Source organism: Hemicordylus capensis, chromosome 6 (assembly GCF_027244095.1).
Source record: "Hemicordylus capensis ecotype Gifberg chromosome 6, rHemCap1.1.pri, whole genome shotgun sequence".
NCBI classification, from domain to species: domain Eukaryota; kingdom Metazoa; phylum Chordata; class Lepidosauria; order Squamata; family Cordylidae; genus Hemicordylus; species Hemicordylus capensis.
This window is the reverse complement of record NC_069662.1, coordinates 67,901,300-67,919,522: the sequence shown is the minus strand read 5'-3', so window position 1 is coordinate 67,919,522 and position 18,223 is coordinate 67,901,300. Positions and strand designations below refer to the sequence as shown.

Here is an 18,223-nt window from a genome sequence, read left to right as displayed (position 1 = left end):
GAGACTGGGTCATGCAGTGGAGCAGAGTGTCCTACCAAGCAGGGGGATAGACCAGTGGGAAATCCACATGCAAAAGGGTGGAGGATTGCCCTCTGCTGCGTCAGGTGCATCCCAGAGGAAGAACAGATTGCCTACTTGTGTTTTTTTTAGTGGTCACTGTGTGGGTTTACACCAAAGAGCTTCCAACGGGGAATATTCCAGTGCTTCCCTCGGACATTTATGCAGGAAACACTGCCACTGCCACTCCCAGGACCTACTGAGGCTACGCATCTCCATCTTCCCTCAGATCTGTCAACCACTGTATACAACCAGGTAAGCTTGTCAGTGTCTACAGCAGGGAGGGAATGTGAATCTACAGAATAACCACTAAAAACAAACAAACCACCACCACAGTTACAGGCAAGCAACCTGTTCTTTTTCATTGTCTTCTGTGGGATTCACACAAATGGGTGCATAACAAGGTGACTTACCTGGATGATAGGTGCAGAAGGTGATAAGAAAAGAGACTGAGGCACAGTTCTGCCAAAAGCTGCATCAGCTCTGGCTCTAATGTCCAAAGTGTAATGCCTGATAAAGTATGATGGCTGGGCCCATGTCACAGCCTTACATGCTGTATTTCCAGTATTGGAAATCCTCTGTTGAAAAGTGTTGAAACTGCCCTAGTAGAATGGGCTCAGTTTTCTGCAGGGACATGCTTTTTTTTAAATCAAACCAAACAGAGTTTAATCATAGCTGAGATCTACTGTGGCAACCTTTGCAAAAAAATATCTGAAATCCCAAGATAGGAGCAGAAACAGTGTTTTTTGTAACAAATTCCATTCTGTTCAGGTAGAAAGCCACTGCTTTCCTGACATCCAGGGAATGCAGAGCTTTTTCTTCAGATGACCAAGAAGTAGTAAAGATGGCCAGTAAGCATAACTCTTGAGATAAATGGAAATCAGACACTGGTGTCAGGATCCAAGATTGAGTGTCTGTCAAAGGGTGCAAACTGGTTTAAAAAAAATAAACAAACACACCATTGTTGATGGGAACACATGTTTGATCTTATGTGCCTGTTGTAGATGCCATTAGACCAAGTAGATGCTGAATGATGTGGGCTGTTTGCCATGGGTGCAAGTGGACATTCCATGCTGCATATGTCAGAGTGCAGATTCTCTCTGTAAGGAAATAGCTTTAAGTTGAGAGGGAGCTGAAAAGGACATTGATGAAGGGAGTGAGATTGGACTATACTTGAGAATGATGCAGAGACCTAGATGGGAGTGCCAGGTCAAGGTTATATCTAGGTGATGGAGCAGATATTGTTTGGAAGATGCTGTTAGAAGCCAGCCATCCACTTAAGGAATAATTTGAATGCCCCACATGTGCAGGAAAACTGAAACCACAGACATCACCTTCATGGATACCCCCAGAATGGATGCAGTATCAAAAAGGAAGGACTTTGTATTGATAAGTCACTGAATTTACCAGGAATCGGGAAAATATCCAGTGCAAATTGAAACATGGGAATAGGTATCCTTTAAGTCTATTGAAATGAACCAAACTGATTACTGTAGGAGGGTAAGCTGGCATAAGGCAAAGAGGAGGCTAAGAAGGAAGGGGTGGAGACCAAAACAAACAAACAAAGGGACATAGGAAGCTGCCATATACTGTGAAGGAGAAAAACCAAAAAAACAACATTAGAACAAAGAGAGGGAAACTGTGAAGATAGATGGAGGGGGAGAGGAACATTTCTCTCTCTTTCTGGATCGACAAAAAAGAGAAGGAGCTCCAGACATCCCAGTGATGAATAAGCTATGGTGGCTGATGAAGAACAGGAAAGATGGGGCTCAGCCATAGTAGGTCCCTAAGAGGCAGGGTCTTCACTCAAGTTTCTGTATAGAAGCTCTGCAAGATTCCCCAGTGGAACTCTGTGTATGTGTGGAAATCCTTTGGTTGTGAATCCCACAGAAGACCATGAAAAAGTGTTAGTTTTCATAGGACAAAACAGAGAAATGTTAAAGTATGAAGGACATGTGAGGCTATGAAGGGCTTTAACCTATTCAGGTACCTCAGAAGGCAATCAAATTCAGGAACTTGAACTGAGTACGTAGACTCAGCTGTCTTTTGGTCCTGACCATCAACTGAATAGTCATCACATTTTCCAAAACCCTGTCACCTGAGCAGGGAGTTGAGCCTAAGAGTTTTTCCACCTGTAGTGGGATTGAACCTAGACGAACCCTAAAGAAAATGCTGTCTTCTCCCAGTTAGTTGTTCAATAATTCTGTTCCTAGGAAAGAAACTTCCTGAGAGGTAGCAGGGCCTGCTACTGCTGTGGGGATTTGGTGATGCAAGTTGCCACTTCACAGCTCCAGTGGATCCAACCCACCTGGGTTTTAAGTGAAATCATTGGGCTGATGAGCCCAGACAGATCAGAATGCAGAGTCAAAAAAGATCATTAGCTTACTGTGTGACTTGTGTAGGATACATGTTGTACTACTTTGGCCATTCTCAGCTACCAGAGTCCTTAGGAATGTCCTCTTTGTGTTGGGCTTAAATGAGATTATTCTTGTGTTTGGATTGCACCAAGACCCCTTGAGCAGAAAACCCAGAGCGATTCCCAAGTGGAACTCCCAGATAGAAGCTTCTGAGGTAGAGTCCTTCCCAAAGCAGGCTTGCCACAAGATTTGTGGCAAGGTTCCTTTGGAACCTCAGTGCTCCCTTTGATTGCTTGGGTTTGTGCAGAGCCAGTGTCTTGGTTGTTGCACCTGCACCCCTACCTTGCCCACCACTAAAAAGACCTAATGAGGGGTCCTCATTTTATCCCTCAGAGCTAGGAAGCACCCCTTTAGCATAACTCATAAGACAACAGATGAAAGAAAAGTAACAGAACTTTCTCTTCCAAATCTTTCATCTATACTTTTATCCCCCTTCTTTGTCCACCTATTCCCCTGCTGGCCTCCTCCTTCATATTAGTCAAAACTCATTTGCTCCTCCTCCCTGTTGTATTGTTGTAGCCTTGGTGTGGACAAGGTTGCCAAATACTGCTGTATGCATTATGCATCTCGTATCACAATAGAGCTTTTAAAACTCTGTTTCAAAAGCCTAGTCTCAAGTCTGAGATCCTGTTTGAAATTGCCAGTTTCCAGATTGCGATCCTTAGTTACAAACAGAAAATTAGTTTTAAGATCATCCAAATTAAGCAAAAGCATGGGCACACATTTGATAGCTTACATGTGCTTGGAGCAACTGCAGTAACACTTCCAGCAGTTGACCCCCTCCAATCTGGCTTCCTTCTCCTGCACTCCACTGAAACTGCCCTTACAAAACATCACCAATGATCTCCTCACTACCAAATCAAAAGGTATCTATTCTGTCCTCATTTTTTTAGCCTTCTCTCCTGCCTTCACTATGATTGAAATCTCATGTATATAGTAAAACTATGAGGCAAACCCATATACTATTTCAAACATGGCTATCTATAGACACAAATATTCATTCTCTCTTGCTTGACCAGTCTAAGCCTCATAACACTGTTTTCAGATATTCTTTTCCTGTCTAATTATTATTTCAAGTTTTCCACAGGGCAGAGGCGGATCTTGTATATGGGCAAAGTGGGTGGTGCTCACTAGAGATGTGCATGAATTGGTTCAGCAGTCTATTCAGACCACCAAACTGGTTTAAGCCGGTCAGTATAATATGGGAAGTGGTGCGTCATGCATGTGTGTGCGCACCGGCCACTTCCGGGATTATGCTGACCGGGGTGGCAAGAGGGTATACAGCCACCCTGCACCAACAATTTTGACAGCAGTGCTGGCAGGGAAAATGTGGTGGGTTAGGTAAGAACACCCTCCCCACACTTTAAAGCAACCCCCACCCGACGTCCACATTTTGTGTGTCTACTGACTCCCTTTGTTGTTTCCTGCTGCTTTTGCCTGCAGCTGCTTTAAGAGTGTGTGTGTGTGGGGGGGAATGGTAGCTCAGAACAAATGAAAAGCACCAGATATATTAAAATATTAATAAGGAAGGAGCCAATAAGCATGTTCATTTTTGTTTTTGCAAAGTGGGTAGTCCTAGGAGCACCCTATAAACCAATCAGAGAGGGTCTAGGCTGACTGACCAAAGTGCCCAGAGGGTGGGGAAGTCTTTTTCTTTTAGCTACTCAAAGAATCCAATCACCATTTTGGATAGAGAGCAGGCAGGCAGGCTGTCGGTAAGTCTGCTCTTTTGCTGGCTTCTTTGTGTTTGGAGGAAAAAATGCAACCTCTGCTTTCTCTCCCTTGCTATCTGATCTGTATGTAAAGCATTATGGCCCATTCACAAAATAGCATCCCATAAAACCCTGAGAGGAACAGCAAACTGCAAGACTGGACATTAGATTAGAAACTAGCATAAGAAACTAGGAAGTTCTTTTAGAACATATGCATGGACTTCTGAGTCCAAACTGCTTTCAAATAATTGCAGAAGTGGCCTTCCATGTGGGTGTGGTGTACATTGAAAAGGAATGTATTCTGTTGGAAGGAAAATAATTTTAAAAATCCATCTACTATGCAGAGTGCTAAACAGGGTTTTCTCTGGATTGTAGCCAGTATCTGTAGCATTAATAGTCCACAGGGGTTTATGGCTCATTGGGCAAGGATTAAGGAAGTAATCTCTATTAAGAAAAATTTGTTGCTTGCTGGTACGGACACCCAGGTTAAGTGGTGGGCACCCAAGGTGGGCAGAGAGTGGCACGCAGCTGTTTAGCAGGCATTGGGTAGGTAGAGGCATATTTGCTTTCCATGGTGTCCTCTAAATTACAGGAGATGGTTCATAGCTGCAGCAAGCATCATTGAAAGACCTGTGGTTTTTCCTATTATTTATGTACTGTATGGATCTTTTAAATAGGCAGGCAGAGCTGCCCTTGCAACTTTAGAACACATTTGTCCTTCACCTTTGTAGCTGGTCTCTGCTTTACCTGTGGCTTACTTAGGATTATTTATTTTTACATACATAGCTTGTGCTTCCTCCAAGAAACACAGTACATGGTAACATTTATGGTACCGGGGGAGACCCAAGTTCAAATCTCCATTCAGCCATGAAACTAGCTGGGTGACTCTGGGCCAGTCACTTCTCTCTCAGCCTAACCTACTTCACAGGGTTGTTGTGAAAGAGAAACTCAAGTATGTAGTACACCGCTCTGGGCTCCTTGGAGGAAGAGCGGGATATAAATGTAAAAATGAAAATGGGAAAAAGAAAAGAAAAACAATCCTCCCAACAGCCCTATGAGGAAGGTTATGCTGAGAGATAAGTGACTGTCCCAGAATCACCCATGGCTGAATGTGGATTTGCACTTTGATTTCCCCAATCTAGTCCAGCACACTAACTACTGCATCACTCTGGCTCAGAGTTCTTTCTTCTTCTTGTTGTTTTGATAATAGTATTCATTTTTGAAATAAAAAGGCAGACAGAGCTGCCCTGGTGACTTCAGAATGCATTTATTCTCAGCGGAAGCAGACTTTTGTAGTTAGTCTCTGCTTTACTTGACGCTTCTACAGATCTTTTCGTGTGTGTGTGTGTGTGCGCGTGCACACACACACACACACACACACACACGGGTGTTTTGATTCTGCCATGTTGGATACAAATCTACACACTACTGTAGTCACTACACACTACTGTAATCTACACACTACTGTAATCACTATAAAGCAACTGGGTTTTTCCATATTTCTCTGTATCTCTGCTGATGGACAACTGAGATTTTTGAGCGTGTGTGTGTGTTTTGTATTTTGATCCCACTCAGCTACAAATCTGCACTTTGCCCGTTATTGCTAAGGCACCCACCTAGACTTGGCTCCACCTCCACAGCTGCCACAACTGGCTCCACCCATCACCTGTTACTACCAATCAATACAAGCCACAGTTGTAAACTAGATGAATCAATGGATTGACTCAGCATAAGGGAGACAGGGCAAGATGGCAATGGGTTAACAGCCTAATCATCAAGCTCCTGCCTGTACTTGAGCATTCCCCCTCCCCAGACATGCCATCCAAGGGGATGACCAGGGGGAGAAAAAGACTATGGAAGAGTCCCAGTAGCAAGAGCCCCCCCCCCCGAGGAAGGAGGGGGGAGATTAAGGAAGAAGAAACAGCGAAGGATTGAAAACTTCCTCCCCCCAATTGAGGCAGTGTCAGGTGACTCGTTTGCTGTGAGTACCAAGAACAGATCTGCAGCCCTGACCACAGAAGCCTCCACCCGCACGGACAGGCAGACTCACCAGGAGACAGATAGCAAACAACCCACCTTAAAATCATCTCACTGGAGGGATGAGGAGGGAATCTCCCCAAGACAAGGGGGCCGAAACTCTATAGTTAGGCAAGCACCTCACTCCCAGTCTGACCTTGTTACCCAGCAGCTGAGCAACGCATTTCTTATCTCAGCAGATAGTTTGCTTTTAATTTTAGGGCACCTGAACCAAATTTGGAGGAAAATAGAGACTTTAACACAGGCTTTTGCCCAATTCTCAGCTAGGACCCAGCAAAGGGTTAACAATTCAGCTGACGTCAGCCCCCAGTCAGTCCTCCCTTCTTCCTCATCGTCTGCCATATCGTATTGGGCTTATCCAGAGGCAGATGGATTAAGCAAGGAAAAGCTGCAAAGAACCTTGCAAGCCCATCAGATCCTTAACCACTTTCCCAGAAAGGATTCACATTTATGGGCTAACAAAAAAAAAAAAAAAAAAAGAAAGAAAGAAAGAAAGAAAGAAAGAAAGAAAGGGGGAAAAAAGATACTCACCTCCCTCTCGGAACTCCTAAATCAACATATCTTCCCTTCTGAGATGGAGCATTTTCACTTTTTGCCAACTCAGGTGGACTTCAAAAGGCTATTCTTAATGTTCAAGATAGCAAGGGTGCCAACTCAGTTATTTCACTAAGGCCAGCGCTTGAGACAATTCAACATCACTTCGCACCGTGTTTTTTAAGATCTCTTTTAAAGTTCCAGATCACTAACTAAGGGTCCTATAAACATCAGCAGCAAAAATCCTGAATCTTACATTAAAAATAAACTGCCCCCTCTGAACCACGGCAGCGCCTTACTAACTGAAGCTCGGAATGTTTACATTTGGTCACATAACCAAAACAAGTTTTTTTACCCAAGATAAGTCACAGCCAACTCTCTCTACAGAGTTGGCTGACTCCCAACCCTGCAGACAAGATGATTTGCTACAACTAAAGAGCAAACTTGATGCACTCCTGAAGAGACTGAGTCCCAAAAGACACAGAGTTGGCCACTCAGTCTCAGACCCTGAAACTGACCAGGAGATATCAATGGAAGTTCAAATAAAATCATCCCCTAACCCACCCACCCCCAAGACTCTTAAAAGTGAATGCAGAAGATTTTGCAACTGATTCAGAGTCTGAAACGGACCTGGAAAGTGATTAGTGACCAAGAACAATCTTCCAGGCTCTTCCCTGTCTCTAACAATTGTTCTAGCATATTCAGGGAGAGGAACCAGCTACAACTGACATACGACCAGGAGTGCTGCTGTCCACGGACCCACATTTTGATAGTGTCACTGCCCTCCTCGCTCCAGACAGACTGCCTATGCCACGAAACTCCCAGGTCCTTGCTATGACTTCTTCTGAAACGGAGGAGTTGGCCTCAAGGTTGGAAGTCCCAATCCCTACAACCATCTTGGCAACCAATGAGAACGAAGGGCAAAGCTCCCTAGCTATTCCACCACCTACAGAGCCTTCATATAATACCTCTGCTGACTTAAGGGATGCATCACTCGAAGTACAAGAACTGGGATCTGACATGCCCTTGTCCAGTGATGACCAACTGAAGACTACGGACGTGCTAGACAACCCCCAAGGATCAATGTCTATCCAGGTCCCCACTGCTGTCCTTCCTGACATGAGATCCCAGACCATCTTGGAAGCCCCAGAAGACACTATCACACAGGATTTAGGACCAGGAATCTCCTTGGACGATGCAGACCCGCAGACCCAAGATATCCCACCAGAGTTTGGGATCACTCTGGACTCTCCTATCATCCTGAATGGACTGGACCCAGGACAGCCGGTCGAAGGGACAGAAACAACAGGGGGTGTCCAAGAACTTGAAAATGGTCCACCTGCTACCCAATGACATCGAGTAGACCAGCATAAAGTTGGGTTTTTATCTTGGAATGTGGCAGGCTGGTTTTCCTCAGACCCCTCCTTCAGAGACTATCTTTCCTGCCATGATATTATTCTGATTCAGGAATCATGGACAACTGAGGATTTACTACTCAATGGCTTCCTTTCCTATACAGTTGGAGCTGTACCTGGGGCTGGCCGCAGCAGATACAAGGGCGGCCTGGGTGTGCTCGTTGCTACTTCTCTATGTGCATCTTCAAAATTGCTTCTTTCGCTCAAGCAATATGCAATGGCAGTTCTGGTCCAATTCAGCTGATGCAAAGTGCTGATAATAAATATTTATCTCCCTCCCCAACGTAGGAAGTTACAGGTTAGATCCATGTGGACTGAACTTGAAAATTACGTAGCAGATCTCCTTCACTCCACTCCTAATGCATATGCGGTGATGGGTGGTTACTTAAACGCCAGGTTGGGTCCTGATAATCACACTTTATACACTCAACAGAAGGCCCATCTACCCAGCCCTAAAGCTGACGGGCACCCTCTCACTCATCTTTCTGAGGACCAAAGGTCAAATTATGCGGGACTTTGTTTGAGTCAAATGATCACCAGACTTAATCTCTCCATTCTGAACGGCTTGCTTGAAAATGACCACCCCGCCGAATTTACCTATCTTGCCGGCTCCAGAATGAGCCTGATTGACTACTACTTTATTACCTCAGGGATCCTGCTTCCTTTAGTGGAGAGATTTGAGGTTGTCCCCAAATTGACAGTGATCACCTTCCCATCTCGCTACTTCTGAAACCTTTCATCTATCAATCCCACATGGAGAACCACTATAGTTCCTCTATATCCCTGGCGGATGGGGCATATTGCAGTGCAAAATGGACACCACAACTGGATCAAGCGTTGAGAGAGTTACTTGCCTCTGACCACCTACAGTGTATCCAATCTTCCTTACTTAATGGCGACCCTACCTATGCACCTTTGGAGTCCTAAAATGCCCCAGTCCAGAAATTACAGCAGGTCCTCTCTCGTAAGAACCGCGAACCTCATGCACAGCATCAACCAGCCTCCAAGCAGTGGTTTAATAAGGACTGTGCCATCACCAAAAAAGCCCTTGCTGATACCTATTGAGTCTACAAATCCAGCTCTGGACTGTGGGCTGCACAGAACCTCCTTCAGCAGAAAAGGCAGTATAAACTTCTACTGGCTAGTAAGAAGAAAGAGGCCATGAAAGAGGCCTAGATGGGACTCATTCAGGCCGCTAGATCCAAATACTTTGTTATGTTCTGGCGTTTAACAAAGAACTCTCCCAGTTATGGCCCAAATCACTTGGACTGTCATATCCATCCAGAGATCTGGGAGAAACACTTTCAAGATACAAAGATCCTGCCATAGTCTGCAGAAGCCCCACCTGTGCCACTGAGGATACCCCAGCAAGGGCTCTGGTGTCAGCTTCAGAGATCCACAGTCTAGTTGCCCAACTAAGACAAGGAAAGGCTCCAGGAGAGGACCTTATTCCTTCGGAGGCTGTTAAAAACAATCTGGACTGGTGGGCCCCTATCCTGGCAATGCTTTTTACCTATATGAATGGCCAAATTCCCAAGGACTGGGGAGTAGCGATCATTGTCCCCATATTTTAAAAGGGCAAGAAGGACGATCCCACCAATTACAGACCATTAGTTTGCTCAATACCATCAGCAAACTATGCGAGACACTTATACGGGAAACTTAGAGATTGGCTGGAACAGGAAAGTCTCCTTACTGAGAAACAAGCAGGCTTTAGGGAAGGGTGCTCCACCATTGATCAGTGCCTAATCCTACAGCACGTCATACAGAAATACTCCTCCAGCAGGACGACCTCCCATTATGCCGCCTTCATTGATCTCAAGACAGCATTCAATTCTATTTCACATGTTAAACTATGGGAGAAGTTGGAGGCCTCCTCCATTGACCAGCATCTTCTATACCTTCTTCACACCCTGCATATAGACACCTCACTCAAGGTGAGATGTAGTCCACAAGGCCACCTCACAAGGGTGTTAAACAAGGATGTATCTTGGCCCCACTCCTATTTAACTTCTACATTGACTCTATGGTAGGCCAGCTTAGCAATCCTAATTTTCACCCTCCAAAACTTGCAGGGAGACACATTGCCATATTGTTATATGCAGATGATGCAGCCATCCTCTCAAGGACCCCCATCGGCCTTGGAAAAGCACTGAGGGCCTTTTTGTTGCACTGCAAGGACTGCCTCGAAATTAACTATCACAAAACTAAAATCATGGCCTTTGCCAAGAGGCTCAAGATCTACTCATGGAGGATTGAAGGTCATAAGATTGAGCAAGCTGAACATTTTAAGTACTTGGGAGTAGTTTTCCAATCTGGCGGCTCTAGAAAAGCCCATGGAGAACACGTGGCTTTAAATGCCCAGAAAAGCTCCTCTGCTATTCTTCAATACCTGTGGACAAGAGGAGGTCATTATCTACCCGCAGCACTTGAACTGTTCAAAGCCAAGGCACTAGCTCAACTCCTCTATGGTGCTCAGTTGGGCCCATTTCCCAACATTGCGACTCTGGAACGGATACAATCCAAATTCCTGAGGGCAGCGTTCCGTGTTCCGAGATTTGTCCCCAATGCCACTCTGCGACTGGAGACAGGCCTGATCAAGATTGAGGCTAGGGTGTGGGCGACTACTCTTTGTTATTGGCTCAGATTATCTTTTCGCCCAATTGGCCTTGCCCCCTTAACCCTACACAATGATTACCATTCCAGTTGGATAAAGACAACTGAAGCCAAAATGGCTACTCTGGGCCTCTCCCCGCTGACATTGCTCAGCATGGGCTATGATCAGGCAAAAGCAACCATCAAGCAGCGCATTACAGACACTGAGCGCCAAACTGATCTCAGTAGTGTCCCCAAATTTTATATCAGGCTTAGATATTCTGCTTCTTCTGCAACATATCTCAATCAACTGGAGGTCCCAAACCACAGAAGGGCATTCACCTTGGCTCGCTGTCATGGCCTCCTCTCAGCAGTGCTAGAAGGCCACTATAGAAGGATCCCATTTGCAGACCATCTATGACCTTGTGGCTCAGGACAGATTGAAACTACTGAGCATGTCCTCCTATACTGCTTGTTCTCTAGAGACATTCGTGCATCTCTTATTCTTCCACGGTTAAGCAAGTTCCTGAGATGTCCGAGACAGTTCTACAGTTCCCTGCTACTCTCTGACCTTAAGCCTACCATAACTTATAGCGTTGCCAGATATTGAGTGGCTGTGATCAGCATCCATCAGCAGATGACGGGCTCTGAGCCTTTCTAGCCCTGATTTGACCCTGTAATTGCGCACGCCTCCATTTTAATTCCTTTCTTATTGGTTTTAACACTCAATATAATTTTTATTCTGTTTTTTATAGCTCTATTATATTATAGTTTTTGAACTATTATTTTATGTCCCCCTTTTAATGTCTTTTATGCATTTTATGACTTTTAAATGTAATAATATTTTATTCAATTTTCATTTTTAGTATTTCAGTACTTTTACCTTTTTTGGTACTCATATTTTTAACATGTAATCATCCTCATACATTTTCAGTATTATTAGTTTTAATGTTAATATGCATCATCATATATGTAACCACCTTCTACTTTGACTTTTAATAATAATTATTTTATTATTATTGTTGTATTTATTTGTTTTATTTGATTTCTATACCACCCTTCCAAAAATGGCTCAGGGTGGTTTACACAGAGAAATAATAAATAAATAAGATGGATCCCTGTCCTCAAAGGGCTCACAATCTAAAAAGAAACATAAGATAGACACCAGCAACAGTCACTGGAGGTACTGTGCTGGGGGTGGATAGGGCCAGTTATTCCTCCCTGCTGAATAAAGAGAATCACCACATTAAAAGGTGCCTTTTTACCAAGTTAGCAGGGGGTACTCATATTCTTTAACATGTATTTTTATGCTGGTCGATGACTGTAATAAAGGATGATGATGACGATGACAACGACAACTCAGCATAAGACAGCGTCATATGCTCATATATTCGAAGACAGACTGTGGACTAGGGATGAGCCCAGACCAGTCCGGAGGCCATTCTGAAGGCCTCCGAACCGGTCCGGACATGAGGGCAGTCCGGCACTGGTGTGGGGGGCTCTTTAAGGGTGGGAGTGGGTGTACTTACCCCCCCGGCCACGTTTCCCCCGCCGGCGCGTTCATATTTGAAAGCTTTTGGGGCGGCAGGATACCTCCCTGCTGCCCCTTCCCCCAGTCGTCAGCAAAAGGCTTCAAAAAGCCTTTTGCGCGTGCGCACGTCACGTTTGCGCATGCATCGCAGAGACGTGACGTGTGCCTTTTTGAAGCCTTTTGCCGACAACTGGGGGAAGGGGCGGCAGGGAGGTATCCTGCCGCCCCAAAAGCTTTCAAAAACGAACGCACCAGTGGGGGAAGCGTGGCGGGGGGGGGAAGTACACCCACCCCCGCACTTAAAGAGCCCCACACACCAGTGCTGGACCGCAGCTCCGCAGTTCCATGCACATCCCTACTGTGGACTATGTTGCATCATAGGTATGTTTGAAAATTCTGTTTCAATGATAGTTGAATTCTGCAACCTGTTTCTATTGAAAATATGTTTGCATAATTTAGTCTGTTTCTGCTATTCATCAGGTGTAACGCATGGCATTGTATCACCAACCCTGCTTCAGGTATCCCCTACTAACAGGATAGAGGCACCTTTTAAAGAGGTAACTCATATTTAGCAGGGAGAGAATAACTGTACCTATTCAGCCCAGCAAGTTCTCTTTCTAGTGGCTGCTGCTGGCATCTACTCCTGTTTCTTTTAGTTAGTAAGCTTTTTTGGGACAGGATGATGTATAGTGAAATAGTCAGAACATTCCCTTCCCTCTCATGGATTTTTATTAGTTTTCTCCCTCCATCAAATCTCTGGCAAGGTATGCAGTCCTTGCATGGCCACACAAGAGCGTGATGGGCTGGCAAATAGACTTGCAAATGCAGATGAAGCACCAGCCATGGGATGAGGCAAATGAACTTGTGAGGACACATGCAGAAGTGGTGGGCCTTGCAAGATAAATAGACTTATTTGAGGTGGACCTGCATGTGAGGTGGAAGCAGGGGGAGCACATGGATTTGTGACGGTATATGAGGTGGCACTAGCAAGTTGGCTAATGGACGTTCAAGGACATGTGAAGTGGTGGGAGGCCACGAAGTGTCAGCAAGGTAGCAAAAGATTTCTGAGTGCATGCAAGGTAGTGGGATTTGTGAGGGCCAGCAATGCTGCTGAAACTAGGCGGCATAAGGGAGTGGTTAGGTGGTGGAGGATGTAAGGGGTGGTAGCTAAGTGGTAGGGGGCATTATGAAAGCACACATGGTGATGAATTTGTGAGAGCACACAAGGCAGTGGTGGACTGACTCTGAATATGGAGGTTCTATATCAGAGATGCAATACCTCCGATTATGGAGGTTCCACTAAACCAGCATGAGTAAAAGGCAACTTGTCTTTTCCACAGTGCCTAGAGTAGATAGATAAACCATTTTATTGTGTAGCCATAGGTCATTACAATAGAGTACAGACAAACATACAACAAATTAAAACACCACCTCATATCACTAAAATAATTAATATACAAGAACTAAAAGAGGTTTCAGGTCTACAGTTTACAATTATATTGTTTTATTTATTGGGTACTAGATTCTTTCTAAGCTTTGGCAGCTGCTAAAGAAAACAAATTTTAGTAGCTCATATAAGGTATTGCATCAGACAGAAGATATCTCACACATAGCTGGCTCCAAGATTTCCCCCTTATTTCAGCATAGTAAGAGCAATGTAGAATATAATGCAGAACATGCTAAACAATATAAATGATGGGCTACTGGAATTCCACAAAACCTACTGTGGGCTGTAAATGTTTTCCTAAAAGGCATACTTGTAAGATTAACCTAATAATGGGAACTATATCTATTTATTTCTTAAATCTAGAGTACCAAAGGGAAAATTTAGAACGTAATATAAATCCCATTTGGCATTATGGGCAAAAAGCCAATTCCTTAATTTATTCTTATCCCAGAACTTAAGATGGTCCAAAGAGGGCAAAGAATATTGTTGGAGAATATGCAACAAGCTTGAAGCCCATAGCTTCCCTTTAAGCTGTGAGAGATAACAGAATTTCACTAAGTGGTCCTCTGATAAAGCAGCAAGTTTCTTAAAATACCTCAGTAAGATGTAATGAATCCTAACTGAAATAGAGGGCAAGCCCACCTCCATTCTTGTGCATAGCAGATGTTCCTTGAAGAAGGGCAAGACATTTTCTAAAATAAATGTTTTTGAACAATTTCCACCTGTGCAACACATTAGATATTCCATCCCCAAATTCTGCCCCATACAGGACTTAGGCTATCAATTTGCTCTGGAATATTCTAAGAGCTGGAACAACAAGCTGCCCTCCCTTGGAGTAATAAAATTCTAGGATGGCCTAGTTTTGTTGGCCACCATGAGCATCATTTCATAATAAGCCTTCCAAGAAAGCAACTCCTGAAAACTAATCCCCAAACAGTTTTTTAAAAAGCAAACTGTTTAGTAAGTTGGACATCTAAAAACCATTTGTGCTTATTGTGTCTTCTGCCAAAAATGACAAAGTTTGTTTTGGCATTATTTATTTTACGTTTTTCTGTTCTACAGTATTCACCCAGTCTGCCTAAAAGTTGTCTTAGCCCAAATTCTGTAAAGGAAACTACAGTCATATCATCGGCATACATCAGAATAGACACTTTCCAACCATGTATGGAGGAAGGGGAGGGGGGAAAAAGACTGATTAATCCAAAGCCTGTTTTATATCATTTTTGTAAAAGTTGAAAAGAAACGGTACTAACGAACAGCCCTGCTTAACTTCCCACCTAGAAGAAATGGGGTCATTCAGAGAACCATGGATGCCCACCAGTGTTCCCTCCAACAGGTATTCCCAGATGTTGTTGACTACAACTCTCACAATCCCCAGCCAAAGGTCATTGCAGCTGGGGATGCTGCGAGTTGTAGTGAGCAACATCTGGGAATCCCTGTTAGAGGGAACACTGATAACCACTCTCATTTTTACCACAGTGTCAGTATATAGTTCCACTATGAGCCTTGAAAGTCACCCATCTATATCTGTACAAGTAAGCTTTTCCCACAGTATCAAACTATCTATAGAGTTAAAGGCTGAAGATAGATCAACAAAGGCTACATAAAGTTGTTTGATATAATCAGGAATATAATTTGAATCAAAAACCTTAAAGTAACACAGTGGTTGATTACTATACCCTTTGTGAAAGCCAGCCTGTTCCATAGCAGAAATATTATTCAAATCAGCCCAGTCTTCAAGCTTGACCAATGAATAGTGGGCATAAAGTTTAGAAGAAATATCATTGGGTGATAATCGGCAAGATCATGTCTATTCTCCCTTAAAAACAGGATGAATAATACTTAGACTTCAGCTGGGATGATACATGAGTGATTAATGCTTGTGGATAGTCTGGCCAGAACTGGAGACCACCACTCCTTACTGGCTTTGAAAAGCCCTGGGGGAAGCGTGTCTTCTCCCAGAAATTTGCCAGCAACGAAAAAGGCAATTAGAGACTTAATCTCCAATACAGATAATACAGGCCACTCAGGTCAAGAGCTAATTTCTAAAAGTTTGTAGTCATCCCCAGTATCAATTTGAGGACAGCTATAAATTCCAGGGAAAATGCTGAACCCACAGCTTGGTTGTGATAGAAGATCCAAATCATATCTCTAGACACCAATTTTCAGAATCTGCTATCATTTTTTGAAAAGCCTAAAAGGCCTAGCTCTTTAATCATCATCATCATCATCTTTATTTGCTGCCCGCCCCATAACAAAGTGTTCTCTGGGCAGTTTACAACACAACATTAAAACATGAGCTCTTTCCACTGAATACACATGATACATAGTACATCTGGTGTCGTCATCCCCCCTGTTCCCCACAAATTTCAATAATTGCTTATACTGGCAACAAACAACCAATAAAAGCTGAATATGCTTTCTGATTAGATTTTGGCATTTTTAAAGGTCTTTCGTTCTATGCCTACATTCCTCATCAAACCATCCTGGCTGAGGCTTCCCCTTTCTAATAGCAGCTCAGGTGACTAGGAGAGGAATTAATTCAGGGATAATTCCAGAGTATATCTGCTCTATATTTGATTGAGAGGTTATAGCAAGTTGTCTCGGCTCTAGCATTTGATGGCTATATAACTTTTCTAACGTTTCATCATTCAAACGTAATTCAATTTGAGTCTACATTTGCCCTGAATAGTACCTCCTAAATTAAAAACATTTACAGCAGGGGAGGAAACAGCATAGGAATAAAACCTAAAACTAAAAGGTAAGTGATTACTTTCTGTTCTGTACATCAAATGAACACACACATAAAAGTAAAGGCAAATATATTAAAATTAAACATGACACAGGAGTACCCATTTAGTTAAGGTGAGTAGCGCAAAAAAGAAAAAAGAAAGATAGATTATGCCATTATAAGCCCCAGATTTCTATTCCTTTAAATACAACAGCTGTTGAGGTAGTAACTTAGTGTGCATAGGAACAGAGGAAGCTGCCTATACCGAGTCAGACCACTGGTCCATCTAGCTTAGTGTTGTCTACATAGACTGGCAGCGGCTTCTCCAAGGTTGCAGGCAGGAATCTCTCTCAGCCCTATCTTGGAGATGCCAGGGAGGGAACTTGGAACCTTTTGCTCTTCCCATCCCCTAAGGGGAATATCTTACAGTGCTCACACATCAAGTCTCCATTCAAGCAGGTGGACCCTGCTTAGCAAAGGGGACAAATCATGCTTGCTACCACAAGACCAGCTCTCCTCTAAGTAATGCATGATCTACTTGGTGAGATCTACACATGTGCCTAATTTCAAGGAGAGCTGATAAAAGATTGCTGCAGCAACAACAAGTTAAATAGGTGACCATAAGCCAGCGTGGTGTAGTGGTTAGAGTGCTGGACTAGGACCGGGGAGACTCCAGTTCAAATCCCCATTCAGCCATGATACTTGCTGGGTGACTGTGGGCCAGTCCCTCTCAGCCTAACCTACTTCACAGGGTTGTTGTGAGGAGAAACTTAAGTACACTGCTCTCAGCTCCTTGGAGGAAGAGTGGGATATTAAACATGATTAAAACAACAACAAAACAAAAATAGTGCTGAAAATTGACACGTTGACCCCTTTTTGCTCAAATTTTTATTTCTTTCAGATTTTGATGGAAATGACTGATGTAAGCTGTTCAGGCTTGTCTGGGAAGGCAAACCTTTGTTGGTTTGATGAAGTTTGGAGCTTCTGAAGTTATTAAGGTTTTCCTGCCCCATTAAAGCCTATGGCTAATAAGTCCTGGCAAAGTTATACAGAGCATGGCCAGTTTGACAATACTGTGAGATTGGCAGGAGGAGACTTCTAGTAGATTCTATTGCAAGAGCAATGCCTATTCTATTAGTTATAGAATGTGAACTGTTAGGGAAGAGAGGGAGGGAAAACATGGAATGGGCAGGTGGGGAAAGTCAGATGAATAGTTAGAAGAAGCAAAGCATCTTTTTAACCAAGCTTTCTCAGCCTTTTAAAATTTGTTGGTTTTAATTTTGTGATTGATTTTAAATTGAATTATTTTAACTTTTTATATGTGTTTTAATTGTTTTATGTTAACCACCCAGAGACAAAAGTTTGGGTGGTATATAAATGTAATAAATAAATAAATAAATGTGGGGGCTTATTTCTGAATAAACCTACCCAGGATTGCATCATCCTTTTCTTCCCCTCCCCCATCTGTCAGGTAGAGCAGTTCCCTCACACTTCTTCACAACTGCCTCAGTTGACACTGTCCTTGCTGCTTATCCCCCACCGTCAGAATGCTGACAGGAAAACTACTGACTTCTGTGATAAGGACATCCCATTGATTTCAATGGAATCAGCCATTTTAATTACATCTATTTTAAATATTTAAAAGGACCAGTGAGGCGATCTCAGCAAACTTCAGCTATTTACTGCCTATTCACAAAGCTCTACTTATCCCACAAGTTACCAGCCCACTAATATCCCTTTCCTATTT

The 18,223-nt window shown here is 43.5% G+C and overlaps 1 protein-coding gene across 6 annotated transcripts in view; it reads right to left on the bottom strand.

The window, feature by feature from the left end:
• The window catches only part of RPRD1A (regulation of nuclear pre-mRNA domain containing 1A), an 80,580-nt gene that overhangs the window by 39,863 nt on the left and 22,494 nt on the right, over window positions 1–18,223 (bottom strand). Inside the window, exon 2 of one of the 6 annotated variants that reach the window (XM_053261716.1) lies at window positions 13,578–13,641. The exons of the other annotated variants lie outside the window; for them this stretch is intronic. Coding sequence (XP_053117691.1) covers window positions 13,578–13,641 — 64 coding nt within the window. The remainder of the gene's footprint in view (window positions 1–13,577; window positions 13,642–18,223) is intronic. 6 annotated transcript variants of the gene reach the window in all.